The sequence below is a fragment of the Euprymna scolopes genome, chromosome 10 (genome assembly GCF_053919585.1).
Source record: "Euprymna scolopes isolate OS-2025 chromosome 10, ASM5391958v1, whole genome shotgun sequence".
Taxonomy (NCBI): Eukaryota; Metazoa; Mollusca; class Cephalopoda; order Sepiida; family Sepiolidae; genus Euprymna; species Euprymna scolopes.
The window spans coordinates 52491495-52514404 of NC_136491.1; the positions used below are offsets into that span (position 1 = coordinate 52491495).

General features: G+C 33.5%; 2 protein-coding genes across 3 annotated transcripts in view; one reads left to right on the top strand and one right to left on the bottom strand.

Annotated features, from left to right (window-relative positions):
- LOC145285993 (cadherin-87A-like) overlaps positions 1-22910 on the top strand; it is a 196007-nt gene that overhangs the window by 37803 nt on the left and 135294 nt on the right. For both annotated transcript variants that reach the window (XM_080134583.1, XM_080134584.1), the window contains exons 5-9: positions 1548-1598; positions 2237-2326; positions 7793-7891; positions 17992-18129; positions 20386-20499. In XM_080134583.1, coding sequence (XP_079990709.1) covers positions 1548-1598; positions 2237-2326; positions 7793-7891; positions 17992-18129; positions 20386-20499 — 492 coding nt within the window. The remainder of the gene's footprint in view (positions 1-1547; positions 1599-2236; positions 2327-7792; positions 7892-17991; positions 18130-20385; positions 20500-22910) is intronic.
- Positions 9747-12180, bottom strand: LOC145285991 (uncharacterized). The gene is made up of 2 exons (XM_080134582.1): positions 10693-12180; positions 9747-10565 (listed from the first exon to the last, which is right to left on the bottom strand). Exons 1-2 carry the CDS (start codon positions 12158-12160, stop codon positions 10234-10236), a joined length of 1800 nt encoding a protein of 599 aa, XP_079990708.1. The 5' UTR covers positions 12161-12180; the 3' UTR covers positions 9747-10233.

The window sequence follows — 22910 nt, forward strand, 5'->3', positions numbered from 1 at the left end:
AAACTGGTAATAGATGTCTGATATATATTGTGAAAAATTCAGAAAGGACAAAGTCCTGTGATTTTTGCAATTCACCTTGATGCAAACAGTGTAAGACAGTAATTTTTCAAAATTACAAATTCAGATACTTACGATTTTTGTTAAGTAAAATAATGGCTATTAGACAGCAATCAATAAATATTCTTTTAATCTCAGTTTTTCTTTAATTATTTTAATTTAAGGGAGCATACTATATGCAATATTTTCAATTTGTCAATGACAATATTTCATGTGCGCATAGAAGGTAATCCATAGTTGTAAGACACATATCAAATAAGATTCTCTGAATGTCAGTTTATTTCGCACTATCATGCATTACATCATATAATACTAAATATCTTTTACTGCTTTTTTGCTCGATGTAACAAAGTTAATCATTTGAGTCTTTCGTGACTCCTTGTCTGGGGAGGGGAACACGCACTGGTTCACAAGTATAAAAATAAAATTACAAAAACAAAGGACACAAACTCCTAAACATTCTGCAACTTCCTTTTGTGTGACACCATCACCCGATGGATGCTAATGTCCACATCTACATTGTCCGCCGAAGCTTCTCTTTCGTCGGTTGACGTTAGCTTATCTCGATCTACTCCGATCCACGGCATGATAGCAACTATATCTAACTGGAAACTGTCCTAAACTCAAAACTGACCTAAATTATCGCAAGGACAAGACTGTCTAGAAACTGCTCCTAAATGGCGTAAACTGTTGCAAAACAAATTGCATATACTCAAAGTGCCGGTAAACTAATTTTCGCGCTCTCTCTCCTTCTCTCTCTCTTTTTTTTCTCTCTCTCTCTCTATATATATATATATATATACATGCATTTATATATATATATGCATATAGATATTATATTATCTATTATTTAATATAATTTGTATACATTATATAATATATTAAATTTATATATTTATTATACTATAATATAATTTAAACATAATATTATACCATTTATATATATTATAATTATAATTTTATATATACATATATAGGTTATAATATATTATATATATATTATAATTATAATTTTTATAATTATAATATTTTATTTATATGTTATAATAATAATTTATATATCTGATGATTTCGTTATATATAATTTATATATTATATATTATGTAATATAGTTTATATGTATATTATATATAGTATGGTATATATTATATTTATTATTATACATTTTTATATATTATATATTATATATTATGTTTCATTTATATATGTTATATATTTATATATATTATGTATATATATATATATATATAATATTTATATATATATATTATATGAACTTTTTAGTCATATCTTTTGTCTCTCACAAGTAATTTACATACAAACTATAACATACTAAGCTATACTTTTTTTAGTTGTTGTTTCTGTACTGCTAATAAACTTGTGTCCTTTTTATTCATCGTTTTTACTCGATACCACTTAAAAGAGAATATTGATATCATGATTATACTTAAAAATATTTATTATTATTTTTACACTTATTTTTTTTGCAGAGAAACAAGGATTTGAAAGTGATCTTTACACTCAGCGATGGTGTCAATACAGTAAGTCTCGTTTCAATTTTTCCAATTTATTAAAATAGAGTAACAATTAAAAGCAGTTAAATCGAAATTCACATGAAGACTTCGAAATGGAATAAACAAATAATGAATATTCGTATTATTTAGTTATTTCGGATTATTGTTTCAGATGTGTCTTGCCAATTCGGAAATCAGTACATAATTTCGAAAAATACTCTTTATATAAAACACAAGGTTGTCTGCGTTTGTTTCATCAGTCATATCAAATTAAACTCTTTAAGTTATTCATAATTAGATGTTTTACTATCGCCTGTAGCGAAGATAGGATCTCTACTCCCCACAATACGCCATAAGATTATATTATTACTTAGCACGTGCATCCGATGTGCTACATATCCTGACAATGGTGAAAGCTTACGTTGGGCGAAACTTTGTGAAAATAGTGTCCAGTATAATAACAGTAATTTTAAGAATCAGGATAATACTAATTATTTATTCTTATCTCAGAAATTCCGAAATAACCAATTAGTAGAGAGACATATATTTCTATGAAGTTAATTTAAAATTTTAATATTGTCTAAATTATTATTTTTTACATGACATAACTCTCGAAGCAGTACTTTTACATGCGTATAATTCACTGTTTTTATTTTCGTCTGAAGATAAAACCGCTTGCCACGATTCACCTGAAAGATGTAAACGATGTGAAACCGAGTTTTACAAAGTCGACATACTTTCGCGAGATTCCTGAGGTAAGTCTTCTTCTTTGTGATCATTCGAGAAATAAGATATTTGATTATTTTTTGTGTGTTATGTAAGTCAATATAACTTTACAATATACGACAACTATGGTAATATTGTGTTTTATTTTTATATTTATAACTGCGGGTTAGTATTGAAAACAATTGAGTAATAGCCCTTTTTTAACATGTGTACGTTTAAAATGAGTTTAAATAACATCGCGTTGCTGAGTTGTATAGCAACGAAACACTTGCGCGTAGATACGTAATTCTATTGTGCAATATTAACATATGTCGCCTCCCATTTGGAGAAGCATCTGGAAGCATCATTATTCCTTAATAGCATTTAAGTAGTTCTTTCCGTTCCAAATATCTCAAGACAGATAAATAAATGAGGTAGACACAAACAAACATTCGCACGCACACAAACATGCACACAAAAAGAGGCACACACACACACACATATATATATATGCATATTAAAATAAAAATTATTAAACAACATTATTAAAGAGAATATAAATGCTTGATTATACCTTTTTTATTTTTCCATTTTCCTTATTTCCTTTTTTTGAGTTGGAATCGAAATTGTTGACATAGGCCTAATAAGTATGACTCGTAACGTTTTTAATAATTCAGACCTCATCCTAAGTAAGGATAAGTAACGCAAGCGAGAAAGACGGGCAGTAGAAAGTTTGAATAGTAGCATATATGTGTAAGCAACTGCCAGATCCGTTATGGGGTATGAGCGAACCAGCTTCTGGGATCGTGTGGGTGATTGGTGGTTCTTTTTTACGATACGCATTTTAAATTTGAGAATCAAATTATTACCCAAATCGGTAATTACACACTTCCTTAAATTATTGTTGACTATAAACCGTGTTATCTGTATTATATCGTCAAAATACATGCACCCAACTCACACGTTTGACCCATCATGTGCCAAGATATCACCTTTGTCTATTCCTCAACAATAGTTCTAAATGAACTTATCAAAGCATATTTACCTAGTAAATACAGCGTTAAATCAAAGCAGGAGCTTTTACAAATCCTCAAATCAACACAACCTAACAATAAAAGTATCGCATTTCTTGATGTAGTAAGTGTTTTCACTAATGTACTTGTTTAAAAAACGATAGAAATAATATTCGATAATATATAGCACCAGGTCGCATTCCCTCCACTTTAAACTAACAAAAATATATTGGAAAATGTACTATTAACCACTCTAATCTAATTAAAAAAAAACCTGGACTCGATTCTCAGCGACACTCTCCGCTCTAACCAGGTTCCATCCGGTTCTCGAGAACTCAAACATTTTAACTCCCGTCCTTATATTATCTCATTTATGCAAATTAATGCGCATTCGAACCTGCTGATTCGTTGCCTTCTCGCCTTCCAAGTTCGCATATGCAGCCACCTCCGTGACTGCAGTCACACTACAATTTCCACTACATGCCCCTCCCTGATCATAAACTGTGTATGAAAGTACTATTCGTCTCCGCTAGACACAGCTAGCGCTCAACACTCCGCTAGACACACAGCTAGCGCTCAACACTCCGCTAGACACACAGCTAGCGCTCAACACTCTGCTAGACACACAGCTAGCGCTCAACACTGCTAGACACAGCTAGCGCTCACTACTCCGCTAGACGCAGCCAGCTCTCACTACACTCCGACAAAGATAGATACTACTTAGCAAAAGTGGGGCTACACGACTAGGCACAGAAATTAATTTTTAAATTCCTCATTTAAAAACGACTTTACATACAAGTCGACTCAATCGCATTGTAATTCTTTTGAACAGAGAATACTTTTTTCTTCAAAAACAAAACCGACTTGAATTGTACTCTCACTAAAATAACAATCGTTCAAAAATGACACTTTTTTTCTCCTTTTCAGCACGACACGATTTCATGTTAAATTCCGTATTTAAAAATAACTTTTAAATACATACAAGTCGTCGGAATCACATTTTAAGTTTTTTTTTTTAACAGTGACGACTTTTTTTCAAACGCAATAAAATCCCATTCGAATTGTACTTTTATAAAATAAATATATCGTTCAAAAACGACACTCTTTTTCCTTGTCAGCACAACAGGATTTCATTTTTAAATTCCGCGTTGAAATATGACTTCAATACGTACAAGTCATCCGAATCACATTTCAAGTTCTTTTAACAGCGATGACTTTTTCAAACACGATAAAATCCGACTCGAATTGTACTCGAGTAAAATATTTTTCGTTTAAAAACGATAACTTTTTTCTTTTCAATACAACAGGATTTCCCTCTAAATTCCTCGTTGAAAAACGACGACTTTAATACACACAGGTGGTCCGAATCGAATGTTTTAATTCTGTTAACAACGACGACTTTTTTTTTTTTAACAAATATAAGCGAATTTCATTCCAAATTCCACGTTTAAAAACGACGACAGTTAAAGAACTCCAACGAATCCCACTGGGATTAACAAACAAAAAGACAAAAAACGTCCGACTCACTTCATATCTTCAACCTTCGCAGTTTGATACGACTCATTCAATTAGCTCTCTGACAACGCTTTTCAATTTCAACGCGACTTTTACTTTTTCAAGTTCGACGCGAACCATTTAAAATTTCCCATTTCATCTCATCTGTATTGGTTGTATATTTAAAGCCGAAATAGCTTCTAATCTTAACCTGGACTCGATTCTCAGCGACACTCTCCGCTCTAACCAGGTTCCATCCGGTTCTCGAGAAATCAACGACTCGACTTTCTCAAACATCTTAACTCCCGGCCTTATATTATCTCATTTATGCAAATTAATGCGCATTCGAACCTGCTGATTCGTCGCCTTCTCGTCTCCCATCGCTCGGCTTTCGAATTCGCACATGCAGCCCACCTCCGTGACTGCAGTCACACTACAATTTCCACTATAGTCACAACGGCAAACTATATACCCAAATAGACGGCATCGCCATACGGTCCACTCTCGAACCGATCTTTAGTGAATTTTATAGTAACTATCTTGAAAAAACGAATACTTAACCATACTAGCACCCCCCCATTTATTTAAGATATGTAGAAGATATTACATATTTTACCCGAGGACAGTAAACAAATTCAAGAGCCCATTATAAAAGAACTCGTTTCGCAAATTCACGTTTGAATCAAACGTCAATAACAAACTTCCATTTCATGGCATATGAATACGGATTTCCCAATCATATCGTAGACTAACAAATTAAATCCACGCTGAAGAAGTTTAACATATATTATGGCTTGGTTTCGAGAACGAAAATCTAAGGAGGAGTTTTTCGCAGAGACACTCGTGACAGACCAGTAAAATGTGGGATAATCAGGCTCGCCCACAACAGGTGCAGGTTAATATCTGATCTGGGTTTGGAACTAGGGCCAGTTGGCGCTCCATTCCCCTTGCGTCTATTGTCATCCAGGCAAGTTTTCAGAAGGACCCTTAGGGGAAAACTGCTTGATGGATAGTATACCGCTAAACACCTCGGCCCGCTATAAAGGTGGACCACTAGCTGTAGTCGATGTGACAGGCACCAAGAGATTTCTACAGACAATATTTGTCCCGTTACCTTTGGTGTTCCTTTGTGGCGGTTGCCAGTGAAAAGGCGCCGGCCCTCTATTCTGGAGATGTTATTTCAGTAGCTTGATCTCAATACTGCAGATTTTGGCCTGTTCAAGCTCTTGAAGAAAAGTGTTGAAGTCACTCCAGTGATGTTTAATTTGTTATAGAGACATTGCTAGTGTAAATCTTCGAGATCCACACTTTCCACCTATGAACAATGTTGAGACGTGTGCACAATTCCAGCATCTCTAAAAATAACATAACTCTCTCGCCTCCCACGTCAGATATATCGTCATATAATACACCATGAAACAAAAGTTTAAAAACTGAAAACAATAGTTATAACGCTTAAATCCACAAACGATGCAGTTAGCTTTGATGCAAAACGTATTAAATGCTTGCTGTAAAACATCTCCCATCCATGCACAACACTGTTCTAGTCACCGCCCCCACCATCTGGCTTGCCCATGCCACATGCCGGATCTAGCAGCCGCTGACACTTATCTGTTATTGCCAAACCTTTCCACAGTCATCTCTCTCACCGGTGCTTGCTGATTCTCGTTTAGGATGCCGGTGCGAACCGGTGAAAACGTTACGAGTAATACTTATGGAACCTATGTGAATCATTTCGACTCCAACACAAAAATATTTTAAAAATTGAAAAAATAAAAAAAGGTATAAGAAAACAAAATTTCATTAAATATCACAAACTATTTCGTGTCAATATACTTTGATTTTAATCTTTTTCCAAGAAGTTGCTGATGTAATGGCAATAGTAACTGTTGACCTGAATATTTCGCGGCCGTCTTCTTCTATTGTCAAGACAAACAAACACTGGGGTAATTTTGAATATTTATAGAAAGGGGTTTATTTTTACAATAAATCACGTGTCATCAACTAAATTATTTGTTCATTTTAAAGACACTTCAAATGTTATCGCTGTTATGCAAATACATTTTGTCAATATTTGCTTTTGTAGATTTAATAAGTAATGCTTTTAGTATATGGCATTTATATATTACTTTATGTAATCGAAATTGGAGGCGGTAACAAAAATAAAGGTTAGTAAAGTGTTTAGCAATGTGTCTGTTTTAACAAAGATGCATAGTCAACCTCCTCGACAACGGCGATATTTTTTAGGTATGAGGGATACAGTCACCCAATATGAATTTAAACTTATGTACAAGGTTAATCATATCAAAAACTCTATTTGAGGAAGAGGAGGAGAAATTACTAGTAAAAGGTTTAACGTTTGTAATTTATTGTAGAAAATAATTAGTTATATTTTTATTGGTTTCTACAGACAGCATGTTTTATTAAGTATAATTTACTATCTTTTAAATTAGATTATGGGAGTCAGAAAATGAATAGGAGGGGGAAACGAGCATATTGTATGAAATGATATCTTTAAATGTGGAGTAAGAAACTTTCCTTCTCTTGAACAGTTCCATGAAAAAGGCAAAGCTAAAATTAAAGAAAAATAAAGTTGAAAGTATTTATCAATTTTGAACTATGAAGAAAATAAATATTTGTAGAAGCCTACCTTCCAACGCCGTATTCTTTTAATTTCTTCAGTCCAGATTTGAAAAGTGTATCAAATAGCAGCCGCTAGATAATTAATAAAAATACACAATGCGCAAATAGTGCTTTCGAGACATAAAAAATATCTTAGTTTGATCCAGATCAGTTTGAAAATTGAATACAAACAATTAAAACTCCAAGATTTCAAAATGTTAAGAGGAAATTTTACTAAAAACATAGGTCTGACCCATTTACAAAATGGTATTTAGTTAATTCCAGGTAAAATAAGACACAACTATGCACCTTTTGATTTTTCATTAAAAAAGCAATTAAGTAGATTTGCGATATTACAATGTGTTTTGTTGTTTTATGTCTTTTCAGTCGTTTGCTGTCGGCGGTGTTGTCATAAAAGATATTAGCGTCGTCGACAATGAAGGTGTAAATGATCTGCTTTCAGTCAAATGTGAAGCAGGAACTATCGTAAGTACACACACAAACAAACCCACACACACACACATATATATACATATATATATATATATATATATATAGAGAGAGAGAGAGATAAATAGATAGATAGAAAGATAGATAGATAGATATGTAAATATCTATAAATAATTTTTAAAACTATTAATAACATTTAGAAAAACACATATGTGCTAAAGCCGATAATAAAACAAATAAAACATAACTTGTAAGATAGATTTTAAAACTATTAACTTTATACTGGCAGACAAATGATTTACAAAATAAGAGACGCGTAAGCATGCCTTTCCTGATTTAGCACATGCAGACACTTTAACGCTTTATTTACATTTGGGCTGCCGAAATGTACATATAATCACTTAGTACAACGAAAACCGAAAGGAGCTTATACTATTAAAAATAAGGAATAAGTTGAAAATACGTTCAAGGAGGGATATTTCTTAACACTAGTGTCCACGGTCACAGAGAAATCACTTCTAACACATTGCTCCCGTTAACAACCCCATATATTGATATACATAAACTTATATATATATATATATATATATATATATATATATATATATATATATATATATATATGGAACAACAAAAGATCGAGGAAGTGAGGAGGCATGGCTTTGGGAATCTTTTTACCTAAATACGATGTTAAGCATGTTAAAAATACCTTTTGTAAAAATCTAATGGACAAACATCTGAAGAAGTTGATGAGGACAGGATATTTTTATGGAAATATAAATCCTAAAATTGCTTACTCATCAATGAAACAGTGTTAATGGAAAAAATTTTGTCGATCATAGGGTATGCATACCTTCTTTGTCGATCATAGGGTATGCATACCCTATTCAAGGAAGGATGAAAAGATAATAATGAACCTCTAATCTGTAGAACTTTTGGACTCTTTACAATCTGAAGAATGATAAGGTAATTCTCACTCATTCCACTACAACTGCGTAATATATAAGCCAACATAAACATAATAGGATCTCGAATAAAAGTAGTTGATTCATTTGTATATGATAAAGGCTATGCTTTCTAATATGGACCCCACAACTTTGAAATACTTTTAAGAATTGGAAAGACTAGTAAAGTCCACTATAATTGAGGTCAGAAAAAGTCACCCTTATGAAACTTACCTTGTGTATGAGCCATGCGTCCTGTTTATTCTCAAGTATGTTTCGAAGACGTGGACTACCTATTAAACACACATCAAGGTTCTGGTTCCACCAATCGCGTATCAGAGACATTGTTAATATTAAATGAGCATTTCTATTCCAGAAACTAATATTCCACAACTAGCTGGATATCCGAGCATGGAAATGTGAATTATACGACCGCAATTAGATAAAAAAAAGGATAAAAAGATAACAGTTAACCTCTAATTAGTACAATCTTTTGACTTTCTATCAATCTGAAGAATATTAAGGTCATTCTAGAAACTAATATCCCACAACTAGCTGGATATCTGAGAATAGAAATGTGAATTATACCATGGCAACTAGACAGAAAGGGATATTACCGCCCCTTGAGCAATAGGAACACTGTGACAAAGCAAACATCGAAAAGTTTACATATCGATACGTTTTAAGAAGATAGTATTATAGGCTATGGGCCCAAAGGTCAAAATCCCTCTAGATTTTTGATTCTGTGACCTCGGTTGGGGGTGGAAGAAAAAATGGTGTCAAATGAATGCCAATAGACTCCTGAACATCATATTTTTTTTCACAAGCACAAATGTTGCGCATTAATGAAAACGGCGGCCATATTTAAAGATGGCCGACAATCATCAAATAGAACATTATGACTTGCTTAAACCTTAGTAGCACACAAACCGATAACAATACAGACATCTAGTTTAGCACATTTTATTCCCAATTTATTTCTTCATCATTTAATACATAAATATTGGACTTAATATATTTACTATGCTTCAAAATAGGGAATATTTTTCTAAAAAAGCTTTTTTCAAACATCTTATTTGAAACAACTTCAATCTTTTCTGTGGATAACTAAAGAAATAGATTTACATTTTGATATTTCTCATGTAGAGACACCTATAGTCTACCAATATTATTAGTCATACAAATCTATTGCTATATTTTGTATGTAACAAGGTCGTTTAAACCTGAGGTAGAGCTGCGATTTTGTGTCATTTTTTATACACATCAACTTGGTAAAATATACAATGTTTGTCAATTTTCATTAAAAAGTATTTTTTTGAATCTATGAATAATAACACAGATTTAAAGGACAAAAAGGCATTTTTAATGAAAGTTAAACAAACAACATGTTAGTAAATAAGATCATATATGCTTTTATTTAAAACTGATCACTGCTTATGCCACTTCATCATCATCGTCGTCGTCATCACCATCATCAGTGTCATCATCATCATGTCCAATGTTTTTACTAATTTTATAACAAGAATCTCTTGCACACTTGCACATATCTGTGCATGGGACCCTGTTTTGGAGACATGTACAAATGTTAACGTCTTTACAATGACTTTTTTTACATTTGGCAGAGCAGTTAATTAAATCCATTAAACTGTCTGGAGCAGGAAGAAGATTCATCCAATGGATTACTAAATCTCCATTTTCTATCTTCCATCCATGACAATCAGGGGATGGTATATCAGGATTTGCATGGAGGCTCCTTTTATAGACACCTGAAAAAAGAAAGAAATTAACATTAATATTGAATAATTTTCATCCTTTCTAATAAGCAAATAACAATGAAACTCCATATATTTAATTTTTACATATAATTGGAAATTAAATATTTATAAAACGTACCTGCTTGATAGTTAGCTCGCTTGATGTGTTCACTCAGGGCATCTTGATTTGGAGGCATTGTGATTTCCAATTTTCTTTGGAATCTAAACATGTTGTATCTGGCTTCATTAACACTTGTGACATTTTGTTGGCCAAACAACCTGCAAACAAACATTTCCAATGATTTTGCTGTGTCTGGTTTCACATAAAATTCATTACCAAGATCACTGAATGCGTAACAAAACTCATTCTCTCTCAGTAATAAACTAAGTGCTTTCTTTTTGCCCTTTCCGTAAAATGAACTGACACTATCACATCCTGTAAAACAATGTAGACCAATCAAGGCTTGACTGACAGACTCTCCAATGTTGTCTTTTATCATCTTGATGTCTATTGTTCGCAAATTTGTTCCTCTTCCTGTGTGGAAGTATAAATGTGCGGGAATAAGATTTTGTAAAGAAACTCCAATTACAAACACATCGGTATCAGGACTCATAATGATTACATCCGTACTAGTGTTGGCTGCAAAAGAAGCATGCAAATAAATCCGTGTATCAGCTTCTTCTTGTGAGCTACAAAGTTTTGTCTCTTCTAACCGGATGACAATATCACTTGCCTCTTTTCCAGGTGAGAAGGAATGACATTTCTTGTTATGCGCCAAGAATACCTTCACTCCTCTAAGCTCTGATGTTGAAACATTAGACCATGTTTCATCCAAGAATTCTATTAAGGACTTTTTATTCTCTCCATTTGAAAGAAATTTCTTCCATTGCTGAGGAAGGAGCTGACCATGGATTCTTATCTGAGAGCTAGTAGCAGCTCTTTTATCCCTCTCGATATTTTTTATAGAGATCTGCTGGTATGTATCAGTAACAAAATGAATTTCTTTAGAATGATTCGATTTTGCCCTGTTCACTAAACTTTTCAAAATAACAAGAGCAAGATTAAGAAATGTTTTCTCTCCTTGTAATTTGTTCAAATTTAATTGGTGTATCAGCGACATACCATCCACTATATATATGCCACCTACTATAGGGTTCTCAACAATAGGATTGTTAGCATGGCTTTCTAAAGCATGAAGTAAGTTTGCTTTATTAGTTTTAACCAACGATCCATGTGAATTTGCAAGGGACAATGGTAATGGACCTAAGGAATATGACAGTAATTCTTGAAGATTAATGTTCCGGATTCTACCAATCACAACCAATCTTGCTAGGAGATTTCTATCTGCTTCCAAAGTGATATCCTTTCCGTGGACATGATGATTTGATTTTTTAGACATACTGGAGAATGTTTTTAAATTCATTCTTTTAATCGGGGCAAAAAAATTAACTTCTCCCGTTTGTAGACGCTGCCCACAGAAATTTTCAAATTCTGATTCGCCCCTTGCCTTAGCAAATTGCAGATCATTTTGAACATCTTGTGTCGCAACTAATCCTGATGCAATATGGATCAACTCAGCTGGTTCATACTCAAATGGATTAAACATACTGTTTACTGTGTCTATTATCTTTCCAATAGCAAGAGTATCATGTTTCATCCGACTGTGTAAAAGATCTGATCGTGTTCCTTTGCCAGCCATAGTTTCACATTCATGGGTAATAGACCCTCTCGCATGATGGGACCATATCCACCTGTTGACGGCTCTCTTGTTTGTGCTGAAGCCTGTCATACCACCTTTTGTTTTTGAATCATTATTAGCAGTTTGTTCGATGGTTTGGTCACAAGGAATTTTAGCAAAGGCATTTGAGCTTCTTTGAACAGCAAAATCTCCTCCAATGCATTGTGTATATATCACTGGATGAGTATTAGCGAGATTAGACATCTCCAACCAGTAAACTGGAAGGTATCTGCTATAATTTACATGGTCATATGCAAACACCCAAGGTAACATCTGTCTAACACTTGCCAAGTGAAGTTCCCAGTTTGACTCTCGAATACCTCTAAGGAAAAGTAAAAGAATTTCTACAATGTCAATATAAGAACTCCAGAATGCAAAAGTTTGCTTTTTGTTGCCAACCTGTATAAATTCTTCATAGGATGATAGAAAACTTTGAAAATGTTCTCCCTTCAGAATTTCTTCATACTGAGGTCCTGGGAATGATTGTGACAAGGATGTCATTAAATGCTTCACTTTTTCTGCCTTTTCTTCAGGAATGCTGTTTAAATAGGTTGTCAAACGCATATGCTGCATTGCTTCGGCCACTAATTTATGGGCTCTAACTGCTCTGTTATAGTGTCTACCTGTGAAAACTCCATTTATTGAGCCTACAGCAACAACTTCTGATTCTATTAGAATATCTTGAAGCCCGGCATCACGAAAACGCTTTCCCAAACACCCAAGAAAGGACATTGCTGTATGAAAAGCACCAAGTCGAATCACCAATCTCTTCATGAAATATGGATTTCTCCATCTAATTAATTGTGCCTTTGAATAGATTGCTTGATCCATTACAATAACAAGAGACTCTAACTTGAGTTGATCTGCAATGTCAATGCTTTTTTTTAGAATTGTAAGAACTGTATCCATTTCTGTGGGGCTAACATCAATTACGGGTAAATAACCTATGGTAGATTTTGATGCAATCTCCCTTTTGCACAGGAGTTGGTTAAACCCAGTCCAAGATGGTAATATAATTTCACTGCCGAATTTTGTGATATAGTACGCTATATCAAGTTTTAGAGAATTTTGCAGAAATACACGATCTGAATGAAGTGAAACATGTTCAGCAAATGGTAGTGGGCCATCTCTTCTTCCACCGGTGTATGTAGCCAAATTTACTTCTGGTGGTTCCAATGTTCTTTTCCGTGTTCTTTTGAGTCCTTCTACTGCAATCTTAGATGCACACGGTTCGACTAACATATTTTGTATTATTATCCCAGTTGTGTTGTGTGTTGTTCCATGCCCAGATAAAGTTTCCTCACCAAAATCATTATTGTCCCAGACCAAAGTTGTTGGAATACCTGCCTGGATGGTGGATGGAATAGAATTTTCTCCACGATTGATTTCAAGTTCAGCTAGTGCTGTATCATGATTTAAAACCACCGAATGAGAAACACAATGTCCCAAACCATTCAATAAACCAATCACTTGGGCAGATCCAGACAGATGGCGTACAGCCATACCAAGTGATAAATGTTTTGGCATTAATGTACGTCCGTTAGAAGACACAAATATAATGTCTTGTGAAATAGACAAAATCTTTCTATAGACGGATGCAGATATGTCCATTATTTTTTCTGTGCACAAATCTTCAGATGCCCCAACTATCCATGCAAGAAAGTTAAATAAAATATGGGGCACCATCTTTTCAGCCTCCTGCAAATTTAATGTTTCTGCTGTTGGCGGCCATAACGAAGGAGGTTTTACTTGTTGAATAATATTTCTCAGATCCATAGCTGTTATGTACAAGTTAGAAAGAGGATTTGGATCTGAGCGTACATGACTTGTTTGTTGGTTTGTGTCACTTTCTGACGACTCTGTTTCACTTGGAGTTGTGGTATGTGTTTCCTCATGGAGTACTGTTTTTTCCTCTACAAGAGAAGACACTGTAATGTCATTTACATACACGATGTCACCTTGTGATCTCATTTTAGGAGTGATGAAGCATAATTGAGGAAATTTTTTCATTAATCTTTGTTTTAAATATCCTGTTTTATATAAATGCGCATCAACTCCATGTGTTTCTTTAATCTGTTTGACAAACAAATCTTTCAATTTTTTAAGTCTCATGATTTCCTTGTTTTCGATAATCCTTGTTTAGACTAATTTCGCAAAGACCTCAAATGCTTTAGCATATGAAGTTTGCTCAGAGTGTTCGGTTTTGGTTGGTTTGGTTAAATATCGAGTGAAGTCACGGTAACATGAGTTATGATATTTCACTTCGATTGCTACACAATCTTTATTCCTTATTTGCATGAGGAGTGATTCATTTTCATTTTCTTCTGCTGCTCGTTTTAAATTAGCAGCTTCTATTGTCGAACATCTGACAAGTTTTCCCCTGTTTCTTTTGCCAGATCCTTTGCACACTATAGTTTTTACTTTTTGGCATAGTATGTAAACATCTGGTAAAATATGCTCTGATCTAGCTGGCAAAGATGGTCGATCAAAATTGGAACTAAGAACCCGTCTTTTTTTAGCTGGTGGATCATCATTTTCGGCAGTAGTCGCATCAATGTTTTCTTGAGATGGGGACCCTGTAAAAATAAATATATTTAGGAGTTTAATATGCATTTGAAATAACAAAGTATATGGAAAAGTTCAAATTAAAAATATCCAATCATTATTTCATAAATCCAAAACATTTCATTAAAAATTTAAGATTTTTTTTGTATAGTGCTGATAAAACTTCTGTGAAAAAATTGTATGTTATTAATTTACATTCTACAATTAAATCGTCTGGTGACTCCTTATTAATCGGACCAAGGGATGTTTACAAAATCATGCAATATATTTATCATTGGAATTGGTAGGTAAATTCAATATGCAATGCACTTTATTTTACTAGTGAGTTACCACTTATCAAGGCTAAAAGCCACACGAGGATAAAGGTTAATGGAATAGATTGTCAAGTGACTGATTGTGGAAGTGCTAGAATCAAGAAATGGTACCATAGACAGTTGTATCTATATTTAGAATCATAAAAGAAATGAAACATTTCCAGATTAAAACCAATAGCTAAAATTATTGAAATTATGAAAACTGTTAAATAGTAACAGCATTTGGCTAAGAGCAAAGTGTACCCTTTATTCTGATAATACAGGTTATCTTTTGTTTCAGATTTGTGAAGGAGAAATCTTTCTAAACTGAGGCAATTGTAATTTTTGTTCCAATCAGAATACATTTTTGGTGAACTAAATTTTACCCACAATAACACCCTGTTTTGTATCTATGTTCTCGTGGGGGATGCAAGTAAATAGAAATAAACTCTAGTTTTTTTTTGTTTTCTTTACAAGTGAAATTTTCTAAAACAGATGCCAACTTTTATGCACATATTCAATTGTTTGAAAAGATATTAATGTAGATTAACACCCTCATTTAAATCGCTCCCTCCCCCGAGAAGAAAAAAGATTGTACAACTTAGAAGTTTACAAAAAAAAAAAAAAAAAAAAAAAATTAAAAATCAATTAAATTGAATAAATATATTTTAGAATTTAGAGGTGTTGACCTTTTTTCTAGTGAAGATAAATTCTGTGCGTTTTTTTATTGGGAGAGGAGGGGGTAAATTACAATCTTGGCACTCAGACTTAGGGTTAATGGTAAAAAAAATTAACAATAGTCTCCAGGAAATGGAGGATGATTTTCCATTAAATTTATATACGAAATGTTACTCTAAATCCATTTTTTCCTACCATAAAATTTTTCATGCTGTTCAGTTCACACGTACTTGCCTAAGTGAATAGAGGGAGTATAAGAAAAATTGTCTCTTTCCAAATACGTATCAATAAAAATAAAAATTATTAAAAGCTTAAACTTACCTTCGAAAACGTTATCAGTATTCTTTTCTAGTTTTTTCTGAATTCTTTCAATTTTCTGATAATCCGTGAAACGTGCATAACAAGTTTGGTGAAACCCAACACGAGGTGGTATTTCAGTTGAATCACAGCTTAAGTCAAAGTTTTTCGCAATTTCTGCTTGTGGTCCATGTAAACCTTTCCATTTTTTAACATATTCTAAAAAGCGCGTCCATGTCTTCACTGAAAAAGATCTAACATTCAATGTTTTAGTTGGAAATATGCACATAACGCACTCTTTTTTGTCTTTGTTTACAAACATTTCTTCTTCACTGGAGGCAGCCATATTGAATTTTTAACTCGCACTACGATGATTGTGATTGGTAGATTGTAAGGAGTAAATAAAAGAAGTATTCTGAATGGCTACTTTTTTGTACGAAGGCAACTTAACAGTTAGCATTTTTTTGTGCATTAAAATTAAAATTATTTATTAATGCACCATAATCTTGCTTGTGAAATTTTTTTCCATGTTTCTTATGATTTTATACATATTATATCCAAAAATCATGCCCACCCCTTTTACATCTCATTAAAATTAAGAATTTTCACTCTGGGCCGACGGCCTATTAGAGGAGTAGAACTCCTTTAATATGAACATTGAGAACTGGCTGATTACTTTGAAGCGATGGATATATCTATTAGGCGTTCGGACGATCAGTGTATCTATGATGATTTTAGCAAATTTCAAGCAAAACGTATAGAATTCGTTATATTGAAACGTACTTTGCAGAAGCAGTCAGTTATAAACGTCCCAACACATTGCAACCCAAACATGTGGGTGGTTGATATGATACAATCTTACTATCAGAGGTTGGTCTACTAAATCACATCTGAGCCGATAATATGAGTGAACAAAAAATATCGAAAGTTTCTAGCTATGCACCAACGGAAACCAAAAAAGTAGAAGTACACACATGCATCGCACCTTCCTATATAAGTTATTTGATTATATATTTGCAAGTTCGTTTTCGTGAGCTCACAGTTAAACTAAAGTAAGCTATTATCACCAGTTGTGGAACACAGATGTTACGGTCTATATTTACTTTAATTTTGTAATTACAAATTGAAGAAAAATTTTGTAAAAACGTTGTAAAATTTTAGTAATAAGTTAACATCAATCACTAATTATTTACCAAATTTTGATTATTAAGAAGGTTTTTGTTATGAAAGGAAAAACATTGATTCATATTCCAATTTGAAAACATCAAATTTTTTACATTTGCAATAAATTCGATCCAAATAAGTAAGATTTTTTGGACCTTATTAATTTTTAAAGTAACCATGAGTGTAAATGTTCTGTAGGTTTGTTTATGTATCAAAATCATAGATTTTGGATGGCAATCATCCATTTGGATAAACATGACTATGGTGAATCAGGACATAAGCTTCATCATGATTTTGATATTTTTTAATTGCTGTAAGTTTACCTAAAATTGGTGCAGAATTATTTAATTCTGGATTTTGTTTGTATTTTCATGTTCATTTTTATAAACTATGCAATTTACCAAATAATATCATCAAAAATAATTATTACGATATCTTATTTTTGACAAATGGTTAGTGCAACAAGATTGTCAAAAACTCAGGAATAATTTTACTCAGATTGCGTTTGAATAATTTCTTTCATATACTTTTAACACCAAACTACCAGGTTAAATTTGGTGTAATTTTGTAATAATAATAATAATAATAATAATAATAATAATAATAATAATAATAATAATAATAAATATTGTTATTATTAATTGATTTATTAATATTAATAACAGTAGAGCGTTATTTATTTGTGTATTTCTTTCTTTCAAGTATGCAGACGATTGCGCCACGTTTGGTGTTCAGGTCACAGGGAGGTTAAGTAGTCAGAGTTGGAATGGTCAGCTCATCTTGAATAAACCGCTCAACTACGAGAAAAAACGAAATTACCAAGTGCCGCTCGTTGCTTTTGTAAGTTTACTCTTTTTTCTTTTCTTTTATGCGAGATTTACTTTTTATTATCTAGAAGATGGAAGAGACAATAACAGTTGTATTTGCTGTTGTGTTATGACTTCGTTTCTCGGTTGCATGCCTCGAATTGTCTCCCCTCTCTCTGAATATGATGCTGAATTCTTGGCATGTTTTCAAAATACGCATTGATATAATCTATCTACAGCAGTTATATGTGATTCATCGCTGGAGTTTCGAATCTGGACGTGAATAAGTGAAGAAAATAACTGTCTGCAGATGATTATACATACGCACACTAACATACATACACACACACATATATATAAGGAGATAGAAAGAGAGGAAAGAGAGAAGGGTTACAAATACTACTCTACACACACACACACACACACACACACACACACACATATATATACAAACGTATTCGCAAACACATCTTGAGCAGATGACCTTTAAATGTCCCTATATAAAAATTACTTATTGAATTCAAATGAAAATAAGCATATTTTACGTAACCGATGAAGATGTTCTTACTTTCATTATTAAATTAGATAATAATACACAGTTCCTAATTAAACTACCAGTTCAGTCTCGCTTTGCTCGGGTTCTATGTACTGTGTATAACTTTATGTGCATTTGTGTATATATATTACAAATTTTACTCACGTCCAGGTAATCTACATCTAAAATTTCAAGGGTTTAGACCCAAAATTGGCGGAGGAGTTTGCTATAGTCTGCAAAGGTCAACTCTTTCAACTTCGACCTCTTTCCAGCCAAATATTCGCCTCAAAACTGATTAAAACGTTTGCTGCATGTCTGAATCTACTTTTTATAAAATTTCAAATGTTTAGACCCAAAATTAGCTGAATAGTTTGCTAGAGAGCGCAAAGGTCAAATCTCTTGAACTTTGATTCCTTGGCAGCCAGATTTTCGGCTGAAAACCGATTAAAAAGCTGGTCCTATATCTGAATACACTTTATGTAAAATTTCAAATCGGCTTAGTAGTTTGGTAGAGACCGCAGAGGTCATTTTTTAAACATTTTACCCCAATTTTTACCCCTTAAAATTTAGTGTTTTGAACTCCTCAAATTAAAAAGATAGATCCATGTCCAAATAAATTACATCTAAAATTTCAAGTTGTTAGACCTAAAATTTGCGGAGGGGTTTGCTAGAGTTTTCCAAGGTCAAATCGTTTAAGCCAAATTTCTGCCCGAACACCGATAAAAAATATATTCCCAAATCTCAATACCCCTCATTTCAAATCTCGAGTCTGTAGACTGAAAATTGACGAGTTGTTTGGTAGGGAAATGTACACATACAGACACACACACAGACAATTTGACTTTTATAGATATATAGATAGATAGATTAAAACAGAAGTCGATATTATCTATATTACACAGTAAGACTGCGCAAAATTAATTTAAGGTTCAAAGCTGATTAATTAAATCAATCTATTTTTCATTCCAAAATAAATGATGATTGCAACGTCTTGTCAGACGAGTGCCACTCCCTCAGACACTTAAAGTCCATGAGCCCAAATGCCTGAGGGAGTATCTACACAAAGATGATGTTACAGAGTCTTAGCTTTGTACGACAGCTAAGTCTCTCGGTTCAAAATATTGAGATCAAGCAACAAGCAAGAGCAAGATAGCCAGCAACAAATTAAACTGCAGACCAGCTTAATGCGGGTACTGGTCTACCGCTTTATGTTTTTTTTTAAATCAGAGATGTGCTTCTCCTAGAAAGGTTGCCTTCACCACGGCTTACAGGAGCCCTCTCTACCCCAATACACATATACACACACAAATATACACGGTGCTAGTTGGCCGTTGACCCAGAAAAGACATAAATAGAGTATTATTTACCTACTTAAAATGACATAAGCTTAAGTAGTTTATGCAGACGATAAAGAAAGAAATATTCCTAACTTAATTCTAAACGCAGATGTTGTTATTATGAAATTTAAATCAATTAATGAGAAGTATTCTCTACACAAAATTTCCTGACTGTGTAAAATTGCCAACTTTTCTTTGATGGTTCTGGTATATGGAAATCCGATTATTATTATTTTTAAATTAGAATCAGTTAGGCATACTTAAAAAATATAAAAATATTTAAAAAATGTATATATTCAGAATAGCTCTGTTATTGCATTTTTTGCGACCAATTTTTGCAACTGATTATTTTTCCTTTTTTTTCAGGATGATTTCTAATCATTTTTTTATATCAATTTTATTATTTGTATTTTTTTAGGATGGCCGTAATAAACAAACAAAAAGTGTTGAGATTCGAGTGCTCGACGTGGCTGATCTTCCACCGTATTTCGTAAAAGCGATATCCATCTCTATACCAGAAGAATTGTCTCCAGTGAGTTGAATTCCAATATAATCGGTCTGCAGAATGTTACTGGTATTCTATGGCTGGCTGTTCGTGGACTAGTATTTAATGAATTTCCCTAAATAGTTGGTATACTGACGAACTATGTTAACATAAATATAGATTAACATCTATAATATAAATCTCATCTGTCTGTTTAAATGTATGTATGTATGCATGTATGTATGTATGTTTGTATGTCTGACTAAAACTTTCGACATAGGCGACGGATTTTCAGAAAATCGGTAGTGTTTTGAAGCTTTACCCTAGTGGACAACAAATATTGCAAAAATTGTCCCAAAACATTAATTCCTTTACTGGGCACTTTCTCCGGGGAGGGTTCGCTTTTTTCGCCGATATTTTCGAAAGTCATCCCCTCTTTCCGATTGAGTAGCATTAATTTAAATCTTCGTCACTTCCGTTTTAGCGATAGACGCAACGGCATAGACGTCACGTTTGTTTTTCACGTTCTTTTCCTACTTTGTTGTACGGGTTCGAGCCTACCTGCCTACTACCACTTTTTTTATTTGTTTTGCTCAACACACACTTCCATACACTCGGGCAACGCCGGGTACCCAGGCTACTATTTTATATATGGAAGCGGGCACAGAAATAAACAAGAAATCCTTTCTAATCCTACTCCTATCGTTGCATTTCAGTTAACTTTTTGTACAGCGATATCATAATCTTGAATTCTTACTACAATATTCTGCGTGAAGAAGACGAATGATGGCTGAAACGTCCCTATTTAGATGCATGAATTAAATTTACTAAGGCTTAGGTTTAGTTTTGAGATTCGTTTTTGACCCATGCAACATTAATTAATTGTAATGCCTCATACGCAAACAATGGAACCGGAAGTTTTTCCGACATTATTGCAACTTTGCGACACAAAAATAAAATAAGATTGGTAAAATACAAATAAGTTAGTACTTGAAAACTCGTAAACTAAAAAAATACAAATAGTGGAACACGGCTATTTTGAATATTTATAAATGATTTATAAGACCTTTTTACTGAGTAATAACCATTATCAGAGATTCGACTTTGCTAGTTCAAATGACGATTTCCTTTAGATGTGCTTTATATAAATTATTTGTATTTCTATTCATTTACGAGTTCTCAAGTATTCCCCTTAGCTTGTCTTTTCACAAGGGCAAAGTTAGATATGAGAACAACTATTAATAAGGCGAAAACCAAGAAACCCTCTAAAGAAGAACCAACAAAAGTGAAACAAACATAAACATTACCTTAGCTTAGAAAATGTGGTACTTGTGCACCTTTGCCACCGTGCCGGAAAAAATAACATTATTATTTTGAAAGCTATCTTTAACATAGGGAAGGGAGGGTGTTTTTTTTTTAACTATTCTGTATTTCCACCTAACAAATTAATAAATAAAATGTCGTGAAGTTTTAATTTAACCTGAAAAACTATTTAAAAATAGCGCGGTGGCAAAGGTGCACAAGCACTGTAGTTTTTACTATTCTGTAATTTTATAAATTATTGATCATATTTGTGTTGTCGGGAGTATAGAAAGAAGTATCAATAAGATATTTCAAGATAACGTATTTTAATCGTCAAAAGTAACGCTGCAGTTGCGTTACCTGCAAACTACAAAAAAAGTTTTGAAACGTCTGTGTAACGTATTTGCAACGCTGTTTGATTACTTTCTAAACTACACTTATCATACATACAAGCTACCGTGCGTATCTGCTTTAGCCATGCGTAAGGTACACGATATGAAACGACAGTGTTTAGTACTGGCAGTTTATCGTTTATTTTACTAACTGCAGAATCAGTGTCATGAAGTGTATATAATAAAGACAATGTTCGATAGTCGCGGTTTTGTGTGAACTTGATGAAAATTCGAAACTTACAATAACACAAGATGCGTATGCGACTAATCTTTAAAACAAGATAAATAATGCATATTGCAAACTTCTCCAACACTACTGAAGTATTTGAAACATCAAACACCTGTATGTGAACAGAATGATCCTTACTCCTATGATAAATCCAATGGATAAACCGAATCGTAGCCCCCCCCCACCTCCCAACCTAAGTGAACACCCAACAGGTCAAGACATACTTATCAAGAAATCATCCCACTAAAGAGACAGCAACCCCCCTTCTTACCCCTATGTATCTCCCTCCCCCTCTATGTATCCCTATGTCTTTAGCCACACCAGAAATGAAATTCCAGGACCCCCCCAAAACCACCTAATGTTCTTGAATTCCAAAACCTAAGCACTGCCGACCTACCAAGCACCCAACCACCCATCTCTCCTTTCTCCCTTTTCCTTTTCCGCTTTTCTCGCACCCCTCCCCTGACACCATTCTTCCATAAAAAAATTCTTCCATAAACAAACACTTCTGTAAAGTCTGATGAGGCTACTACACC